The following is a 21,739-nucleotide window of genomic DNA, read 5'->3' on the forward strand; positions in this document are numbered from 1 at the left end:
GGCAGACGTTTGTTGCCAGATTTATCGTCTGCTATCCCCCTTAAGAGCTTCCAACAGTCTGCGTTGGAGCTCAAACATGTCTAGCTAGCTACGTTTGCTGTCATATCGGGTAAGCTTCCTCTTTGAAGCATTCATTCAAATAAAATAAAGTCATATTCAAACAAATTAATTTATTGTCACTTCATTGTGAAGCAAAAATAGTATTTTTCCGGGATTATGTGTATAGAAAGCACATCACACAGAGTTTAAAATATCAGCAAAAAATATATTGTATTGGTTTTGAAGGTCTGTCCCAACAATCCCACTAAAGCATGATAAATCCCATTATGATTTTTGATTCAATACCTAGAACACCTATAAATAAAACCCCCTTCTAAAACTTTATGAATGTGCCTATCAAGAGGTAAATAGAGCTGTGTGCTTGAAGGAATTTAATGTTAGCAATTTCTTCAAGTGTATGGCTGCTGTTGGTCAGAGATGTGTGCTGAGGTTCATTAAAATGTATACAAAAAATGTATTAAAGGTAATTAATTTAAACATAAAAATAATACTGATGATTTAAAAACAGCAAGTGTAAACTCTGTATAACCTCATGAATAAATGTAGCAACTGATGAAGCAGAATGACAATTACTGTAAGGTTAAAATGGTAGACTGGGGCACAAATAGTTTTCAATTGTTTTTGTGTTTCTTCACATAATTTTTTACAACATAAAGACCTTGTTGGCTATTTTCTGTTTGACATCAGAACATAAGAAAAAAATTGTCAGACTTTCACTTGCTTAACTCTGGAAGAGGCAAATATTGCAACAATTTCAACAGTTTGGTTTTTAAATTCTTTATTTTTTGGCTATCCAAAAAACAATCAGTGTGTCAAATGATAGCTGAACAATTTGCAAGTTCATTAAGATTAATTTTAATGCAAAACGACTTTTGCCAAGGATTTGAAAATATTGGCTTTTACATCATTAAATATCATTGAGTTGGAGGCCTCGTTAACTTTAGTTTTTCATTTGACTGAAGATGATAAAATCTGAGCAGAACCTTCAGATTTGATATCATTTATGATTTTCTTGCAATTTTTGCTACTCTTTAAGACAGTGGGTGCTTTAATAAATAATACCTTGCCATCAGGTCCACACCTGGACCTGATCAGGCCTCTTTTCAATTATTTTCCAATTTGTAAAAATCTTTTCATAAGAAAGACAGCAACAGGAGGTAACCTTTTCTGCAGCTTGTCATTTAAATCTCCGTAATTTACACAGTTCATCATTTAGTTTATAAGAATTCCCCATAATCTCTCTGCAGCTCTACCTCATGTTCTTCCAAGTGTTGCATTTCTACACGAAATAAAACAAAGTAAAGTCCAGCCCAGGACATCAAAAAGTCAAGACAACCTGTGGATAACTTTTTTGATTACTTGAATGTGTAAACCTGGCAACCCAAACTCTCAGGAGTCACGCGTGGACGAAATCTGTTTCCGGGGCGTACCGGCGAATCACGCGCGGCGCAACGTTTGAACTTCACAGATTTACTGAATCAGTGTTGATTCTTCTGTCCGTCTGTCTGTCCATGACTTGATCCAACAAAGTGTCTCTGATCTGAATGTCGTTCTAAGCGTCGAGTCAGTGTGAAGCAAAGAGCAGATCTCATTTTATTCGGAATTAAGTAATTTATTTGCTGCTGCACATTTTCACATTTTGTAAATTAATGACACTTTATGTGGTGGACCCAGAGGCGCAAAGAGTGGGTATGCAGTCTATGCAACATATAGGGGCGCAGCACCAGAGGGGGCGCCAAAACCCCGTCTGGAGGGGGCGACGCGCGGATTATGACATTGGGCTCCTTCACCTCTCGCACATAACGAGGTACATGTAGCGAGTTTTACACTTCATGTAGCGTCGCCTCGGGGGTGGGGGAAGCGTCGCTCCTTCACCCAGACGTTCCTTCCCTTGGTGGGGGGGGGGCCCCAACCAACCGGGAATATCAGGGGAACAATCGCCGTCGCAAAACTGAACATTGTTGCTTTATACAAATCTTAATCTCCAAGAAATGTCTGGATCCTGACTGATGCTTAGAGATTCCAGCATTCAAGCATTAGAACTTCTTTGATCTACTGTGATGTACGTCTATGACCTCATCAGTGGAGCTCACTGGACTTCTGGAGCAACGTCTTGCTTCTGATTGTTGCTATGGAAATGATCAGCTCAGCTCTGCATGACTCAAGCTGACAAAAAGATTTAAATAAAACATTATACTTTTTATTTATTTAACACGAAGAGATTAATACATTTGTATATGATTTAATTTTTGCTTTTGTGGTTTTCCATACCTGCTGTGGTATAAATGTTCTGAAGCCTTTTATCCACTATTATTTTAATTACTATTAATTCATTAGGATTATTCATGCATTAATTATTGCACAGTGCTAGAAACAGTCTGTGACTTTTTATATTTATTTTTTATTAATTTTCGCAGACAATTTAATGCTGTGACTATTTTACCAAACATAAGAAACCCAGAACCCAGAAGTTATTGGCTTTCTTAATTCAGGAGCCTTGGGGATTAAAGGGCTTCATGATTGTATTTCAAAGGCAGATTTCAAAAACAACTCGGACAAGAGTTTGGGTCAGGTGCTATTCCAGGAGGTAGACGTGTGAAAGAATCTCCACGATGTCAGTAACACAGAGTAACATGCCTTAGTAGGTGTGTGTGTGTGTGTGTGTGTGTGTGTGTGTGTGTGTGCGTGCGTGCGTGCGTGTGTGTGTGTGTGTGTGTGTGTGTGTGCGCGTAAGTAAAATGCTCTCTACCTTTCTGTGCATAATAATGTATGCATATATATATGATTTATTTATTTATTTATTCTTTTTTTTGTCATAGTACCCCCAAGAATTTAAAACGACTTTCACCCCTGTGTAAAAGTGAATAAATGTCATTGATCATTTATTTGTGTGTTCTATAATTTTGTTGGCCCTCTCAAAAGTGATACTATCAACAATATAGTAATTCAGAATTAACAGTAATTTGGATGTTATGCTATATTGAACTTGAAATTAGTGTAAAATATTCTTAGTGGAGCATAAAACAGGTATTATTACTACAATGACATGAATGCTGTTGAACCATGTGCTTGTGTAGAAGCTTCAGATTTTTCCTCCCTCTTTTCTCTTCTTCCCCCTCTCTCTTTCCCCTTCCCTTCTTCCCTGCACTGTTTACATTCAGTTCAAGTGTCTCAAACACTGCTTTCCCAGCAGATGTTTCAGCCCAGAGAGGCTTGTAGAGCGTGTTTATTTAAAACTCCACTTCACCGGTTTATGTTTTTGTTTTATGGTAAAATTTTGTGCTGCTTGAAATGCAAGAAATGACACCTGATGTCCCTAATTGATGGTGCCAATGTAAAAAGCATAACATCTCCAAAGATACGCTATTTTGGTGTCATTTTGATGAAAGAAGCAACAAATCTTTGGATTTCTGTAGCTGAGATACCATTCACAGTTGGAAAACTTCAGGAAAAGTTAATCATTTTGATATCGCCATAGCAACCAGTAATATTTTCTGGGGTTACGTTTCTCACCAGGTTGTTTTTCGCTCATTCTGAGAAACTGTCTTTTATTTGAGGGCGACTGTTTGGATCAGATGGTTGATATTTTGGTTGTTCTAACAGAGCAATGACTGCAAACTACTTGCAGTAGTTTAATGCCAATAAAAAAAATAATATTTTTTTTTCTCTGTATTTTGGAATAAGGCCTAATGATTTCAGGAAGATGTTTGCTAATTATTTTTAAAAAAAGGAGACATCTCTGTTCCAGCAAGGCAGTTGAACTCAAGTCTGCAAAAATGAGAGGTCTAAAAACACAACCTGAATTATGCCAGAATATTTACCCCACGACCTAAAGAACGACTAACACTTGGAGGCTCCTACATTTCTCAAAAATGGAGGATCATTCAGTAAAATACTTTTTCTGACTGTTTCAAGAAAACTAGCAATCAACACATCACCTGTACCAGGGAGTTTAGTGGAGGGATGACCACTGCAACGTGCGTCGTCTCCTTTTTCCATAATTACTTATACCTGAAGAAAAACAACAAAATCAACGTTTACTCTGTTTCATCCTGCATTGCAGTTGTTCCACATCTGATTCGGTTCCCAGCGGGAACTTCCTCTCACATGCCGACAGTGTGACGCGGTGAACCACAACAACCCATGACCTTTTCACACCGAACTCAGGCTGCAGTCTGCACTCACCGTTAGATGGCGCCATAAGCAAGTGAACAATGTCTAAACCCGATGTCCACCGTGAAAACAGACACGGCCGTGACCACACAATGCAGATCTGTACATGTTTCTGTTGTTCTTTTATATATGAATTCAACAGAGGTGTCAAATTCAAAGTTTAAATATTAGTTTTTCTTTAAATATTTTACTGTTGCGGACTCTAAATACTAAAAAGTAAGCAACTACAGTATGCCAAGTCAGGATTTTTTTAAATATTGTATCTGTTTCTGTTAATGTGTGTTTAGTTGATCCCTTGATAGAGCTGAAAGGATGTTTGTTGACCGTCCATAATCCAGCTACAGCCGACAGAGCCAGAGGCCCGATCAAAGGTCTCTTCAGTTTCAGCTAATCACAGAGCCTTCTCTGTCTGCTTCTTCCAACTCTTCCTCCAACGCCTTTATATATTTTGTAGAATCAAGCATTACTTTCCAGAATATCTGCAACAAAAACTTCACTGCAACAAAAACTTCACTGAATGAAAAAAAAAAAAAAAAAAAAAAAAAAATATATATATATATATATATATAAAATATTTCTGTCTCTTTAAGATATTGGTGTGCAACACTTTGAGAGGGTGGACAAAGGAAAGTGTCTGTGTGTGAATGCAAAACAGTCTGAACCTTTAGCACAGTGTCAACGGTGTTCATGGATAACTTATTGCTCAAACCGGAGCTTATCAATGTTTTAAAAGCTGATTTTCTATTTTGTCCCTTTGATAATAATTGTAGTACCATATCAGTATGACATTGTACAAGTTTGTGTCTTTGTGTCACTGCGAGAGGCTAATGCGCAAGCAAAACACATCAACAATGATCATAAAAAGCTCGGCGTTGACCTACTTTGGGCTCCTTATCAAAGGCCTACTGGCAATAAGCAAACGGTTGCCCAGTTGCTCCAGCCCCTCATCTCATTCAGAAAGTGTTTGGTTTATTTCACTGATGATGAAGTGGCTTTTGTAATAAAAATAAATAAATAAATAAAAAGACTGAGTGCATTTTATCCCATTGCAAGCTTATGAGAAGTGATTTAAGTAAAGAATTTGTGGTTACAAAAAAACAACACTTTTTATCTTCTTTTCCTGAAATGTAACTTATTAAAGGGTTTGAGAAAAGTTGCCAGAAAGCTGTTAAAAGATGACTAGTTACATGGAAAGGTTTGTGAAGCAGAGAACAAAGTCCTTTGGCTTTAAATGCAGACAGAGATTATTAAACATTTTCAGCTCAGTTCGACCTCAGTCTGTCGTTAAATACATAAAAATCTGTTTTTATGTATTTAGTTTATTAAATTAGGGTTTTGTGTGTCAGACAAACACAAAGTGAGTTATATTTCAGAAGTTGAAGGAAAATGATACTTGCTTGTCGACATTTTTTACAAACAAAAGTCTGAAAAGTGTGGTGTGCATTTGCACATCAAGAGATTTTTCTCTATTTTGTCTGTATGTTTTCATATAAATGTTTTATCGTGCGTTCTGAGTCAGTCCCTCACAGAAATCCTTTTTGCTGCCGTTGCAGCTGCAAGAGCTTTTGTGCCGTCGGTACCCGTTTGGGACATTTAAAGATGGCAATTTAGTCTATTTATGTCCTAAAACAGATTAATCAGTTTAAGGTCTGTACTTTCCTCGGGCCATGTGAAACATGGAAATACTTTGATCTAAAGCAGCATGTTGTAGATCAAGCTCTATGTTCAGTGTTGTTGTCAGACTGGGAGGCAAACCTAACCCCTTGTCTCAAGTCTTTTACAAAATCTAAAATCTTTTCTTTTTCTTTCAATTATCCTGAATTTAGCTCCGTATTGTATCCGAGTATCTGAACTGGGAATGGATGCCCCACAATTGCCCTTCATTTCACAACTATTCACTATTTTTGTTGCTCCATCACATAAAACATAATAATTAAATGTATACTAAAGTTCGTGGCTGTAATGCGACTAAATGTTTCTGTCTGTAAACTTGAACAAAGAAAGAAGAAAAAACTTTTATGCAACATTTATTAGATGCACTGCATACATGATTTCAAAAGAGGGATTCAGAGTGTAAGAATTAAAAATACACACTATATTTGTCCTTAAATGGATGCATGGAGGCATTTCAAAACTTAACCTGAGAACAGAGGCTGTAGGTGTTGCAACAGATTTATAAAATTATCTAAACCAAGGACTACAGGAAGATAACTGTATACAGAAAGGCTCTATTTGGTCAAAGAGAGAATAAAGTATTGTAAAGTTTTAGTTTTAGCCATTTAAAAAGATCAGTAGTGAAACGGTATGCAACAAAGTTTATGAGTTAAAACCACAATTAAAGGCAAATGTAATCAGTCATGACACGAGCTTCAACCCTGCAAGGACAAGCGGGTAGAGATAATTGATGAACGGATGGACATTAGCGTCATTGTGTGGGCAGGGAGGATTTCACCCTGTCCAGCAAGGCAGCAGGATCCTGCAGAAACGCGGGGAGGCTGCTCCGGTTGTAGTAGGCGGCCAATCCCACCGCCGCTGCGGACAGAAGCAGAGGCAACTTCAGAGATCTCCGTCGCTCGGGGTCTTTGCACGGCCTGGTCTCCAAGGGCTGAAAGACTCTCTCCCACTGGGTAAGGATGGCCTTGCGGGCGCCGGCCCACTTTCCGGGTCCCCTGAGTCGATACTGGTAGGGGGTACAGGGGCCGAACAGCAGGTTCAACCCCAGCCTGGGATCGGTCAGCAGCAGCCTGGAGACTCTGGGTCGGACTCCCACCAGATTTGCAATCTCATCCATGTAGTCCATGTAGTCGACCTGGATGGTGTGTCTCTGACTGGTGACGTACCTGATAGCAAGGCTCGAGTTCAGCATGTGAACAACATGACGCGCACAGAGGGTAATAACAACCGTTGGATAACTTTTACCTTTTGGCCATGGCTTCCTGCTTGCACTGGATGTCTCTTTGCATGGTGGATAATGAGGGAAGCTTTATGCAGCCTAAGCAAAAAAAAAAAAAGAGACATTTTATTAAGACATTGGAAAAGACACATGTGCAGTAAATACATTGGTAGCACATTTTTTGCAGATTTCTGGCAACCCTGAACTGATTGCAGCTTTTTATGATTTATCTATAAGAACTATAACGTAAGAAGATATAAAAACTGCATTTTTAATATGTTTTTCTCGCCTTCCTGCAATAAGCGGTTACTAAATTATTTTTGTTTGCTCGTCTTTAGCACTGTAAGTGCAGTTAAGAGCAGCAAGCATTACTAAAACCTCCCCAAATGTGTTCCAAAGAAAACATACATTTTTAATTTAACTTAGGATTGCCAAAAGCCTGTCAATATTTCCAAAATCCAGCATGATTCCTGACAGCAGGGAAGAAAATCAGGAAACTTTCTCGTGCTCAATTCAATCTCCCAGTTATTTGCTGAAAGTCTTGCTCTCGCTCTCTCCCTTGCAGCAAAAATTAACAACAGACTTGTCTCATCATTGAAAGTACAACTTCCTACAGAGTTTGTACTTCAGCTTCTGAGCACCTCGCTGATGCAGAGAATAACAAATTTACAGTTTTCCTCCCTTAGTAACGACTTCTACAGTGAGGCCACGCCCCTTCCCGTCCGGGCGGGGCTTTCACCCGCTCTTCCCCATTTAGCCAACTAATTACATCAAATAAAGGTAGTCAATATGTTTTTTTTTTTGTTTCTTTACCTTTGAAGACCCTTGTAGCCCATCGAGCCTGCATTTCACTGATAGGCATGATGGCTCCCAGTGGTTGCACCAGTCCAATGATGGCCAGCGTGGGGCGGTCCAGGTCAGGTGGGAACACAAACTTGTACAGAGATGCGTGGTTATCAGTCACTGGAACCACATTAGAGGCCAGAAAAGGAAAGGAAAACTTGTAACCTGTTGCAAACACCTTCAGGACACAAAGAGAGGTTGTCAGTCCTTGTCCCAGCGCTACCACTTTTTTTTTTTTGCACAAAAAGACAATTAAACCCACCACAAGGTCAACATCGTCCACTACGCTTCCATCGTCAAACTCGACAGAGGAGCCATGAAATCTACGGATGTTGGGTTTTACTTGAACTGTTCCGGACAGGATGCGGTTGGGAAGGTCATCGTTGACAGTAGGATGTTGACTGAACAACCTGAGAAACAGGAGGCACAAAGGGGCTAAATTCACAACACAGCTGCAGGAATTATAAGGATTTTATTGATAAGCCCTGAAGTAAGGCAAATTCAATGACAGTTGCATTGGTAAGGTTCAGTGTTTTTTATTTTTTTTATTTTTGGCAGGTTGTAATAGAATCTGCAAACATCCAGTACCTGTGTTTGGGCTTTAGACTGTACAGAGCATGGTTCACTCTGCTGTTGAGTTGGTTCTCCACAATGGAGGATACATAGTCAGAGGGAAGAATGTGTCTCAGAAGATTTGTCATTCTGTAAAACAGCAAATCAAGCGGTATCCCATTGTCTCCAACTCTGTGCAGAATCCAGGCTCCCCTTCGAGTGCTCAGGTAAACCTGAAGGAAAGTTGCCACTTTTAGGAAATCTTCATGTAAATACCACTGAGAGTTTAAAGCAAAAGGGAAAATACAGTTTGTGCACACATAAAACTACTCAGAGTTTTATGTGCGCAAGATTTCTAAAAACACAACTTCCATCACTTTCCTTTCACTTCATAAACTATTCGGTGTTGTTCTGCCATTTGAAATCCTAAGCAAAAACACTAAATCTATGCTTGTGTCAAGACAAAAATGTGAAAACATTCATGGATGTGACGGTCTTTAGTCGAAAGCTCCACAAAGTTCATCTCGGCTTAAAGACGCGAGTCGGGTCCGAGGTGATTTCAGTCCCACCTGCTTGGCGAATCTGCTCAGTTCGACGGCAATGTCTCCACCGGAGTTTCCTATTCCGATCACCACCACCTTCTTGTTTCTCCACTGCTCTGGAGTCTTGTAGTCTCTGCTGTGGAAATACTCTCCCTTGAAAGTCTCGATGCCTGAGACAAAAACAGAAGATTTTTATTCGCCATTATGCTGCTAGAAAATACAAAATTGCAGTGGTCTCCTCTGTGATATAGAAATATCATATATATATATATATATATATATATATATATGTATATATATATATATATATATATATATATGACAAGGACAAAACTCAGGAGAATATAAAAGATAAATTAAAACAAGTTTGTACTGAGAGTTGAAATTGCATTTGTAGGCATTTTTACGCGAATGATAAAGTGTGAAAGCAACAATAGCAGCAAAGGCCTGACGCAGTGAGAAAATAAGGAGTAGTGGACCCGTTGCAAACGTCTAGCAGTTTTAAGGTGCAGTGAATGGGTGTGAGTGTGTCTGCAAGGGGGCAAAGGTGAGAGGGGAGGTGGGTTAGATAAAAACTAGGTGTTTGCAGGTTGCAGACACTATAGTATTGCTCGGTGTTGTTGCTAATAATAAACCACTTTACTGTTCAGTAAAGAGTTCCCACAACATGATAAGCTAAGCTGTTTCAAAGGTTGCTAGGTTTTGCAGTTGTGCTCAACATACAACACCAGGTGTTAGATAAAAACAAGATTATTTATATGTTCACTGCCATGAACAGTTATCCTTTTTGCTTGTTCCTTTTTAAACCTTTTGTTACAGAACAGACACAAATTTCAACATGTTTTATCAGGATTTTTTTTTTAAAGGGACGGGGATGGGGTGAATACAAATGCACACCACACTTTTCAGATTTTCGCATCTACAAAAAATAGAAAACCCATATCTCCTTTTTCATTTCTCATCACAAATATGCTCTAGTATTACGCTGGTGCGCCACCTAAAAGTACACTCAAGTTTGTTGTCGCCACTACCAATGTGAAAAAGTTTGAAGGGGTGTACAACTTTTCCGAGGCGTTACCGGGGAAGTCATGGAGAGGCAGATGAGGGTGGCAGTGATGTCCGATGCAGATCATTACAGCATCAAAAATGTGCTTCTCCTTTTTGCCGTCCTTGTTCTCTGTTTCAACATCCCACTGTCCCGAACGGGAAAAATCGGACCTCCTCTTTATGTTCACGACTCGGGTCTGTGGGAAACAGAAAGACAGAGACAGTCGGCCACGGAGGTCGACCACCGCACGCGTCGGAGGCGGGAGCCTGACGTTGGCAGTCACTTCCTTACGTGTAAGCGGATGTGCTTGGTGAGCTGGAAGTGATCTGCGTACATCCGAAAGTAGTCCAAGATGAGAGAGTTGTGCATGAAGTTCGGAAAGTGTGCAGGGATGGGGAAGTCACTATAGCACATCATCTCCTTGGAGGTGTTGATGATCAGTGAATTGTAGATGCTGGCGCGGTCGGGCTCTGGATTCTCCTGCAGCGACAGACAGCTGGGGCTTAAACAAAGTCCATTGAGCTCTCCATGCTGTGAAAGTACAGCTGCATCTCCACTCCAAAAAGTTAAACTTTAAGCATATAGTTTTGATAATCTACATCATTCTGTCTTATTGCTAATGTAAGCCCAAATTTACATTTTTCAGAAAATGTGAAAATGACATGGAAGCCCAAACTGTTCCTCCCACCCACTTAATTTTTTTTTTTTTTTGCCACTTCCCCTTTTCCTCCAGACACTTGGGACATTGATTTCCAATTGAAATTTTACACATAATTGATCAGATTTTGCTTTACAATTTTGCAAGAAACTGGGAATATCACAAGGAATGCTCGTGCAGTTTTTCCTTCCACTGAACTTTCCAGCTATGTACTAGGACAGGGCTCTCTGAACATACAGCTCACCAATTACCCTTCACGGGGCAGATCTTGAAGATTTTTTTAGTCCTGTATCATATTTTAATTCTCTAAAAAATCTGAATTTTGGGGCTTCATTAACTATAAGAAAGAATAATCGACCCTCGGTAAGGATCCCGCATTATGTGTAATGAACCTGCTGTACTGAACTCACCACCCCTCCACACACACACACACACACACACACACACACACACACACACACACACACACACACACACACACACACACACACACACAAAGTATTCGATATTCTGATTAACCGAGGCGACCCTCGCTTCAAAATGCGTGCACCGACCTTAAACCTCCAGAGACCTCCTATGTCATCGCTGCTCTCGAAGCAGACGGGCTCCAGCCCCTCGTCCAGGCAGCATTTCATGCAGGCCAGACCCGAACTTCCCGCTCCGACCACGGCCACGCGACGACTCATGCTTCAGCTCTGCGGAGCGGATCGTTGAGGAGAAAGAAACTATCATTACCCTGCAGAACATCAACACGCATCCGTGCAGAGACGCACGTCACGAAGCTGCATTTTAATTCTGCGTTATCTCATAGATCAAGTTTTAAAAAACAACAAAAAAACCCTACAAAGCCGTACACACACACACACACACACACACACACACACACACACACACCTCACGTCAACACTTGATTAAACGACTCAAGAGTCCCCCAATAAATTAAAAACAATTTTTTATATTATTATTATTTTTATATCTAGTCGAAGAGGGCAAAGCGTGACGCTCCTCCCTCCCTGACATATTCAAAACAACTGCTGCTCCGAAGCTTCATTCTTGGCGCTTTCATTTCCAAGAAAACAACATTCATTCTCCTCTAAACGTGCCAAAAAGTGATCTTAAATGGCGTACCTTTTAGGTTCAATAGCAGGAAACCCGTTTTCTTGGCGTTTTATGTAACTGCATGCAGTGGGTGGAGCGCAACCTGGAGCTTCGTCTGCAGACTGAACCTTTGCTTCTTCACAGAGACTGGGAGGAAAAGTAAACAGACTTCCTGGGCTGGGAAACGCTTTAATACCCGCTACATTAAACAATCATTAATCATGCTGCTGGCAACAACACCAACTGGAGAGATAGCTTACCGACATTACATAGAAGCTAAAAGACGAACGTTTAAAAGATGAGAGTTATTGATAAGAGGCTATTTTATGACTTAGTCGCGCTCGGTTTTGAGGCTTTACGTGTTTTAAAAATACTCCCACAGTTTGAGAACGTGCTCTACGAGAGGAAGCTTCTTGAAATACAGTTGCAGATTGCTTTGGTGGTTTGCCACGCAGAACGTCACTGAAAGAAAAGCACGGAGAAACACAGGAGTGGTGGTGTCTTACTCCGGAGTTAGTTTTATTCGAGGTTTTTGTCACAGTGGAAGAATTTATGATTAGTACCAAAAAAAAATAAAATAAATGTTTTGATCCAAAACCTTCATGTTTCTGCTAAATTGCTTGAGATGAATACTGTTTAATAAATTTTTTTTAAATATATTTTTGACAGAGTAATGCCAAAAAGCTGAGCAAATATTCTGACGTTGCATCAAAGGGTGCTTCAACTGAGTATCAGTTAAAAAATAAATTACAGCCTTTTGTCCTGTGCAGCAATACAGGACAAAAGCTACATTTTTTATGGAAAAAGTTTCAAAATATGCTGTTTGATTTATTGGTCCTGTTTTACTGACTTGAAATAATGGTACATTCAACCAATCAAAATTTATTCTTGACTATTTACCAGCTTTAGATTAAAATATCACATACATGTTGGTTGGTGTTCATAAAGGGCTCACATTGTTTCATTTTGATATGCGTTTCAGATATTTAACTGCTAAAACTAAAAATGAAAAACAACAAGCAAGAGTCCAAAACCTTCAGCTGTAGCAAATAATTCAATCATGAATTGTCTTGTGTATCTGTACTTGATGATTAAAGCATCAACTTTACTTTTAGTCCAGGTCTTTCTAATCGTTCATTATTGTCTGACAATCATTCTCATGCCCCAGTCTTAATGTTTGACCTTTGTGTTGTCCTGGTTTAATTTTTATTTGTTTTAGCTAAAGAATAAGCACAGAATTTTGTACTTTCTGTACAAAAAGGCCTTTATACAACTCCACATTTGGCCTAAAATCAATTCAAATACTCATTGACCAATTGCTAAGCAAACAAGTACTCTTGTTGCGATGAAAAACTGAAATAAGTTTGTTCAACAGTATTCTGAGTCAATATTTTGTAATGTAAGGTAAAGTAAGGTAATTTTATTTATATAGCACACTTTCAGCAACAAGGCAATACAAAGTGCTTTACAGGAATAAAAAGGAAATACAAACAAAAACAACAAACCAAAGAAGAAGAAAAATAATCTAATGTTGATCTAAAGTATGTCAACTATGAGCTCCTGTTCAGGGTTGCAACATAAGTGTCCTCTGCTCTAATTCCACTTCTGGGTTGGAAGAATAGGAATCTAAAAAGTAGCCTAATAATGTTGATCCAGAGTATATAAACTAGACAAACTAGAACAAAACAAAGCAAAAGTCAAAACCGAAAATATAGAAACACATATTTTTTTAATGCCCTCATTTCTTTTCGGAATAGCTCCAGTCCTGTCAGACTGGAGATGGAGGGCATGTAGACATTAGTTCTCAATTCTCAGTTAGATTTAGGTCTAGGAATGGACTTTAACTAGGCCATTCTACCACATGATTATCTGGTCTTAAATAAATAAACAGTGTGCTGTTGTTGTTCTTCTGGAAGGTTAACCTTTTGATCTCAAGTACTTTGCAGCTTCTCACAGACTTTCTTTCATCACTGGCTTAGCTCCGCCCATTTTCCCATAAACTCTGACCCTCTTCAGTGGCTCTCATAAAGAGCAGCATTGCCACAGCATGATGCTGCCACCGTCATGCAGTGACGTCATTGGGTGATTTACAGCGCAAGTTTTACGCCACATCTAACGTTTTGCCAACAGGGCAAAACGTTAGATGTTTTAAATGAGATTAAGTTTGATCTTAATCTCATTTCACTTCCACTCATTTAGTGAATCCCCTTCCTGGCTTTAGCCAAACTATAAATTTGATCTTTAACGTTTTTGTTTGACTACGAGAAAGTGTAGCACATTGACAGTAAAGTTTAGAAAAATCAGAGCTGGTTTGCTTTAATTGTACTTTTTTTCTTTCCCTATTTCTTTTTTGTTTCGTATTTATCTGACAAATTGTTAGATTGGTTTAAATTGAGTATCTCACACAAAACTGTCTTTACAAAAATACAACTAGTTAGTAACTGCATTGTGTAAAAATCCCTTGCAGTCTGATTTAGCAAATTTATGATGTTCAAAGAAATGTCAATTCACTCTTTGGCTCAATCGCCACTGTTGCTGCATAACTGAATTGACAAACTGTTAATAATTACAATCCTGGTTCTTGGCAATGCTTCAGCTACTTCAAGTATTGCACAGTGGACAATGCTTTAAAGACATGCTGGTAAATCATGTGTGTTCATGTGTTAAAACACATAATTCATTTTTTAATCACCTCCAAGTCAACGACCAATTCACCAAATCTAAATTAGCTGCACCATTACCTGTTCTAGAGGAAGTCTCCATTAAGCCTTCTTTGTAATTATGCAGAAGTGCTTTAACTCAAGCAGCTCACAATCTAGTGTGCCAGCAAATACCTTAAAAAAATAAAAAAATAAAAAAATCACCTTCCTACTCAGACTTAATTGTTAAATGCTTCACTTTCTCTCCAAAGCTTGAAGCTTGGTTATTTACTCATTATTTACTTAATGGTTTGACGGTGGCAAAGGAGCTCGTCATTAGCTGCGTCTCCATTATTAACCATAAAATTGAAATTTTGAAGATAAATTCTCTTAAATTGGCTCAATAGAAATGTTTCTTTTTCGAGTTACACTACAATGGGGTGGGTTTGTGACCGCATCCAAATAAATGTATTTCGCAAAACTGCTATGGAAACGCTATTCCCCTCGTCGCACCAGTTGCGTGATCGATAGTCGGACGTTACTACTGGCGAAACGTGGAGGAAGACGTTGTACCACGTACACGTACCATGTTGATCAAAGATGGGAGGCTACTCTACGGAGTGAAAAAAAGGAAGGTGCCAATTGTAGATTAAGTAGCACAGCAGGGCAGCTCCTGTGATAAAAGCCAGGAGGATGCTCAGCTTAGAAGAGGCCTCGTTTCCTGGTTCTTCTGAAACCGCTCTGGTTCTGAAAGGACGAGCTATCCGCTGCTTCTGTGCGAAGATGGCTTGACGGGCTCCGGCCCACTTCCCGGGTCCACTCAGGCGGTACTGGTACGAAGTGTAGGGACCCAAAACGACCTGCAGCGCCAGCGCGGGTTCTGTGAAAAGGAGCTGCAGTATGTTTGGCTTTGCTCCCACCTGCTCAGCCAGAGAGTCCGTATAGGGTATGACGTCCACCTGCAGGGGGTTCCGCTCAGAGCACACAAACCTGACGGAGAGACAGTCCAATTAGTTCATGTTGATTGCAATTATCAGTTTTAGCATCAACAATAAGTCAGTATGAACAGCTGTGCGATTTAGCAGGAGTTACTTCTGGTTCATTGTTGCCGTTTCCGTCTCAATTTCCTTCACCATGACGTCCTCTGCTGGGAGGGATATTAAACCTTAAGGCAAAACATAGAAAGAAAGTGAAAAAAAAAACACACACAAAAAAAAAAAATTTCCAGGTGTGCAACATTTACGTTCCAGAGAAACCTATAACTTTTTCTTAAACATAGTGGTTACAAAACTTGCAGGAAATTCAACTCATGTGTCTACCTTTAAACACTCTTGTCGCCCAGCGGGCCTGCATCTCCGCCATGCTGTTGATGGCACCTAAGCCGTGGATGAAGCCCACCACCGCTAGAGTTGGGTGGGCAAGCGTGGGTGGGATCACGTGCTTGTAGAGATGCAGCCTGTAGCCAGATTTAGCCTGAAGATCTGGGGGCAGGAAAGGGAAGCTGTAGTTGTACCCTGTGGCAAACACCACAACATCCACCTGGAATACACGCAATATAAACCTGTCACAACGCAGTAACGCACGCCGCTAGTAAAACTGTATTAAAACCATCTTTGCCTTTCAGAATCTGGATATTTTTAAAGTTTACGATAATGTTCTGTGAAAGCAAGACTCTACTGGTTTCTGCAGCTTCCTGTCTGCGCTGCCTGGAGACTTCAGATGTCCACAGTGCAGAATACAAAAAATGTTTGTAATCCTGGCCGACATTAAATATATGCAGGCCTTTTAAACACCTCGTCTATGACGCTCCTGTCAGTAAAGACCACACTGGTCTCCCTGAACTCCTTCACGTTGGGCTTCACCTGGATACGGCCGGAGATGATCCGACCTGGAAGGTCGTCGTTTATGACAGGAATCTGTGCCCAAAAGCTGGAGGAGAAACGTTAAATGTTTGGAGGCATTTATGGATCCCATTTGACACAAAGCAAAGTGTGTATGCAATCTTTACACAACCATAAAAAGTGCCCAGCTCTGAACATTCAGAGCCACATAAAGACAGTTACAAAGTCGGCTTTCTGTCCCCTGAAGAACATATCCCGGATTAGAGGACGAATATGTCACGGCACAATGTAGAGAAACTCATCCATGCATTTATGTTTAGTCGATTACTGCAACAGCGTCTTCACAGATCTGCCTAACAAATAAGCCAGACAGCTGCAGCTGATCCAGAACGTTGCCGCCCGCGTTCTCACTAAAACCAGGAAGTTAGAGCACATCACTCCAGTTTTAAAGTCCCTACACTGGCTCCCTGTAGCTCAGAGAATAGACTTTAAAATACTGTTGTTACTTTACAAACCACTGAACAGCTTAGCACCACAACACGTTAAAGATCTGCTATTGCTGTGTCAACCTTAAAGACCCCTCAGGTCTTCTGGTTCTGCTCTGCATCCCCAGAACCAGAACCAAACATGGAGACAGCATTCAGCTTCTATGCACCACAAATCTGGAAGAAACTTCCAGAAAAATGCTAAACTGCTGAAACACAGTGCCTTCAAATCTAGATTAAAAACCCACCTGATTAGAGTTGCCTTTGAAGTATAATCAATTAATAATTTAACGATGGCATTACAAATGTAATGTTTCTATTGTTGATTCTACGTTGCATGACTTTGTGTTTTTATGATGTAAAGCACTTTGAAATGCCTTCTTACTGAAATGTGCTATACAAAGGAAATTTGATTGATTGGAACCTTGAAGTAAAATGATGATTATGTTTAACATAATCTGATGCTTCTCGCAAGGCAATCATCTGTCCTGCAGCGCCACCACCAGGTCAGATATTTCTGTAAGTCAGTACAACATGCAGGGAGAAACCAATGCGTAAAAATCTCAGTCCCAAGATTTACAAAAGAAGGAACTCCTCATGCCACTGTTTTTTTTTTTTTTTGCAGTGATTTGAGCATTTAGAATGAAAATGTTTCATAATACTTGTGTTTTGGTTTGAGGCCGTATAACTTGTGGTCAACGAATTCATTCAGCTTCCTCTCCAACATCCAGTCGCTCCACGTGGGAAACAGCGAAGACAGAGTCACGACCAGGCGGCTAATCCAAGTTGTGTCAAACGGGAGGCCGCCTGGTCCAACACGGCCGACGACCCACGCTCCGCTCCTGGTGCTCAGGTACACCTGCATGTCAGAGCAGCACTCAGTGGGAGGGTTTGATTTTTTATTTGTATTTTTCCCCCTTTGTGAGACTTCTCATAAATACACGTGTATGCTTTACCCGCTCAGCAACTCGACTGATATCCACAGCAATGTCACAGCCACAGTTTCCAAATCCAATCACCACCACCCTCTTCCCCTCCAGACCCTTGGCGTTGCGGTATTCCCAGCTGTGGAAATACCTCCCCTTGAAACTCTCAATACCTGAGATGGAACGAAGAAAAAAAGGGAAGAAAAAGGACATGATCAGTGCCGTCCCAAAGCTGAATTAACAGCAGCTGACGACGGGTTTTACCTGCAAAGCTGCTGAGCGGCAGATGTGGCTGCGTGTAATGTCCGGTGGAAACCATAACTGCGTCAAAAACATGCGTCTGCCTCCGACCGTCTGCCGTCTCCGTCTCCACGTCCCACTGTCCTGTCGCATCGAAGTCCGGCCTCTGCCTCAAGCCGACCACCTTTGTCTGAGATAAACCTTTTAGGTCAACCTGATGAAAATCAACCTGCTTTTACCTTAGGTACTCTGATTTCTGCAAACCTTTGGCTCACCGACCTGCAGATGTATGTGTTGCAGCAGGCTGAAGGTCTGAGCGTACAGACGGAGGTAGAGCAAGACCTCGGTGTGGTGCATGCTGTTGGGGAGTTCTGCAGGAGGAGGGAAGTCGCTGAAAGCCATCATCTCTTTGGAGCTGTTGATAATCACACACTGGTAGATGTTTGTTCGCCCAGGCACCAGCTTCTCCTGAGAAGAGGAAAGAAAACACTTTTCTTTTCAGCTTTACAGCTTATGAGAACTATAACGATAGCAATAATAAAAAAAACAAATGGTGACGTTAAAATGATTTCTGGTTGATTATTAATTATCGGGCCTCACTTTATATCTCCACAGCCCCCCAATGTCGTCGCTGCTTTCAAAGCACGTTGGCTCCAGGCCTTCATCCAAACAGGCTTTAACGCTGCTCAGACCACAGGGGCCGGCGCCGATCACTGCCACCTTCTGGACCATGACGGAAGAAGCGATGCTCGCAGCAGAGGGAGGCCTGACCTGCAGATTAAACTGCAGGAGAAGCAAGACAGGAAGAGAAAAAAACGTCAGGGAACATGGTCTGATTTCTAATCAGAATTATAGTTTGTGTACCTTTAATTTGTCTGTGCAGAAGGTTCAGTTGCTTTAATGACTTGGCTGGTCCTGTTTTGTCATTAAAGACCACAAAGCAGTGTCGGAAGGAAGACTTGGATCAAATACATAAATTAGAAAATATTGAGACGTGTGAAAATGTCATCTCGTGCACCTGCTAATTTATGACTTTCTCACATTCAGCTTTTGAGTTCGACAACAACAAGAGATTAATCCTCCCTCCCTTTAATTAATGAAGTCACGAAAAAAAAAGTATTTGTATTTGTTTCCATCCACATTATGAAAGCTGAAAAGGAAATAAGCAACACATCAAAAGACGGGAAAGAACAACCACTTGTTTCCTTTCGACCACAAGAGGGAGAAAGTGACCAGCAGTGAAAACACAACTACATTTATAGAAATCCTGCCTCTGGTTTTTAAACGGCACACTGAGTTTACAGACAGTCATTAAATTGTCACACCACACTTTTGATCTTGCAAAACTTAGAAAGTGATTTGGTAACATGGAAACGGTTAGGAGCCCCAGGCGAACAACCACACCGGCGCCTCCCATCAATCACCCCCCACAAGTTAATTAACACCTTAGGTGCTACCACAGCGCTCACATCCTGGGTGGCGGTAGAGGACAAAGGTCGTGGGGCGCTGTTTCATGCCCTCTAATAAGATAACGCCCTGGGTGGTTGCCTTTATCAGAAACCGCCACTGCATGGAACGTTTTAGTTTTGTCTTTTCTAATCACATTTTGGATTAGAAAATGACACCATATAAATAAAACCAAGTGTTTAATATCCAACAGGTGATTCTCAGCCTCTTAAAAACAAAGAATCAAACAAAAACAGCAAAAAAAAAAAAAAAAAACATCATTGGAGGAAATATTCTCTCTGAAAGGTTAATAAACTCGTTTTCACAGAAACCGTTGAGCTTAAAGTGGCTTTCAGTTCCACTTAGTAAACGTAGCTTCAATGAACTGTGTCAATTTTCTCCTTACATAATAAAATCACCGTCCCACTGAAGCAACACACAGTCTTTGTCAAAAATGATACATATTTCTAGAGGAATGTAGTGAACTAATTTCAAACTCCTGCATAAAACCATTGGCATAAAAACACTGAAAGTCCTGGCATTACAAACTAAATATCACAGCGAAAAGTACTGACTGACCTCCCACATCCCCAAAAACAGATTTAAACAGTTTAAGATAATAGTTAGATTGAATATATTTTAAATAAACTCTTGATAAAGCTGCACTTTGAAGAGTAATTTTGTATAGCAATCATCTTAATCCCTTTAATCTTGGACTCAGAATATCCCTACTCTTAGTATGACTTCAGTTTTCAATAAAAAAAATATATATATACAAGCTAAATGTTTAACGGAGGTGACCAACCTTACCTTTTCTCTCCTGGGAGAAAGTGGTTTAGAGAAGCTGCATGTCCTCCTATTTAATCACTTGGTCGTGTTTTGGCTTGCAGAAATGCAGACAGGGCTGCCTGAAGATCAGATTTAATGTCATCAAGCACAAAAACAGATCAATCAACAGTGTTTTGTCAGATGGAGGGTAGAGATCCGCAGCTTTCATAATCCAAAGAACGTTTCCTGATTGGATCTGCCTGTCTTACAGATAATTAAATTACAGCTTCAAAATAATAACAATTGCCATTTAAAATTCTGCCTTATGGTTAGCTGGAAAACTATAAAATTGCCGGCATATTAAATTCTGATTATGACAGAAAGGATTACTGGGAAAGGGAGACAGGCAGCTCTAACCCCAAGCTGAGTACAATCAGGAGCATTTAGCAGGTGCTTTTTGCAGCAGTGTTTCCCAAACCTGCCCTGAGTGTTTTAGGTGATATTAGACATCTGACTGAGACGACTGTAGTTCAGCAAAGACTTGTTAATCAGCCACGCATTGAACTCGTATGTGCTTAAAGCAGGGTAACGTCTACAACAAGCAGCGTGCTTTAAGGACTGCCGCTTCAGAGATGCTCGTACTCTGAAATGGATGTCAAATGGTTCGTTCACGATAACCTGGCCTGAGCTTTGTGACGTAAACATTCAGAGATTCCCGCCCCCATACTTACCTTGTGTCCGTTCGTCTTCCACAGTTTGAGTTTCCGTCCATTCGAGGGATCCACCTCTGGTGTCTTCTGTCAGAGTCAGGCGGCAGCTGAACCCACAAGTGTGTTGGTATTTACATTCGTCCCCAGAAACCTCAGCCTTATGGGGCCGGGGTGTCAAACTCATTTCCGTTTTGGGCCATATTCAAAAACCTGAGTGATCTTAAAGGGCCGGTTATGCCAGAATGTATTGATAAAACCCAATAAATAGTTAAAATATCAATAAATAGCTGTTCTTCCAGGATTTTGTGATTATTTTAGTTTTTTTTTTTTTCAGTCAAAATTGCAGATTTTGTGGTGCCAATTTAGAAATGTTTGTAAGGAATTATATTTGTGCAAATGTATGACATTAAATGTGACTTCTTACTACTTTCCTTATCAATTACAGACTATAACGTGACATCATTGGAGGCTGCAGTCACTTAAACTAAATGTTTTCAACCAATTTTGAGAAGATTTGCAGTAAAATCTGAAAACAAAAGTGGCGATATCTTGATTTTGTGTGAATTTTGCAGATTTGTTAAACACTGGAAGAAGTTATTGATGTAATTTGGAGTCTAAAGAGCCACATAAGATAAATATTACCAGGCCAGGACATTTAAACTGCATTTGCATCAACACTGCAACAACCTTGCTATCTGGGCTTTCCAGTTGTGATGTTGCACATTGTCAAAGAAATCATTTACGGTTATTCTCTGCTAGAAAATGATGTATGCTACGAAGAGGCAATATTGGATAATTAATAACTTAACGCAATAAA

The 21,739-nt window shown here is 40.2% G+C and overlaps 2 protein-coding genes across 2 annotated transcripts; both read right to left on the reverse strand.

Annotated features, from left to right (window-relative positions):
• Positions 1-6,247: 6,247 nt before the first annotated feature.
• Positions 6,248-12,022, reverse strand: LOC106920923 (flavin-containing monooxygenase 5-like). Its single transcript, XM_014992269.2, has 10 exons — positions 11,898-12,022; positions 11,324-11,464; positions 10,403-10,591; positions 10,142-10,307; positions 9,091-9,233; positions 8,558-8,754; positions 8,232-8,379; positions 7,940-8,147; positions 7,153-7,225; positions 6,248-7,073 (listed from the first exon to the last, which is right to left on the reverse strand). The coding sequence occupies exons 2-10, from the start codon at positions 11,453-11,455 to the stop codon at positions 6,659-6,661; spliced, it is 1,671 nt and encodes a 556-aa protein (XP_014847755.2). The 5' UTR covers positions 11,456-11,464; positions 11,898-12,022; the 3' UTR covers positions 6,248-6,658.
• A 1,235-nt stretch (positions 12,023-13,257) lies between these two features.
• On the reverse strand, positions 13,258-20,281 carry LOC106920915 (flavin-containing monooxygenase 5-like). The gene is made up of 9 exons (XM_088004862.1): positions 18,599-20,281; positions 18,278-18,466; positions 18,023-18,188; positions 17,789-17,931; positions 17,495-17,691; positions 16,300-16,435; positions 15,826-16,045; positions 15,599-15,671; positions 13,258-15,496 (listed from the first exon to the last, which is right to left on the reverse strand). The coding sequence occupies exons 1-9, from the start codon at positions 18,728-18,730 to the stop codon at positions 15,115-15,117; spliced, it is 1,638 nt and encodes a 545-aa protein (XP_087860988.1). The 5' UTR covers positions 18,731-20,281; the 3' UTR covers positions 13,258-15,114.
• Between the last annotated feature and the right edge of the window lie 1,458 nt (positions 20,282-21,739).

Source organism: Poecilia mexicana, unplaced genomic scaffold, assembly GCF_051168715.1.
Source record: "Poecilia mexicana isolate PSO_F unplaced genomic scaffold, ASM5116871v1 scaffold_4, whole genome shotgun sequence".
Classification (NCBI taxonomy): domain Eukaryota; kingdom Metazoa; phylum Chordata; class Actinopteri; order Cyprinodontiformes; family Poeciliidae; genus Poecilia; species Poecilia mexicana.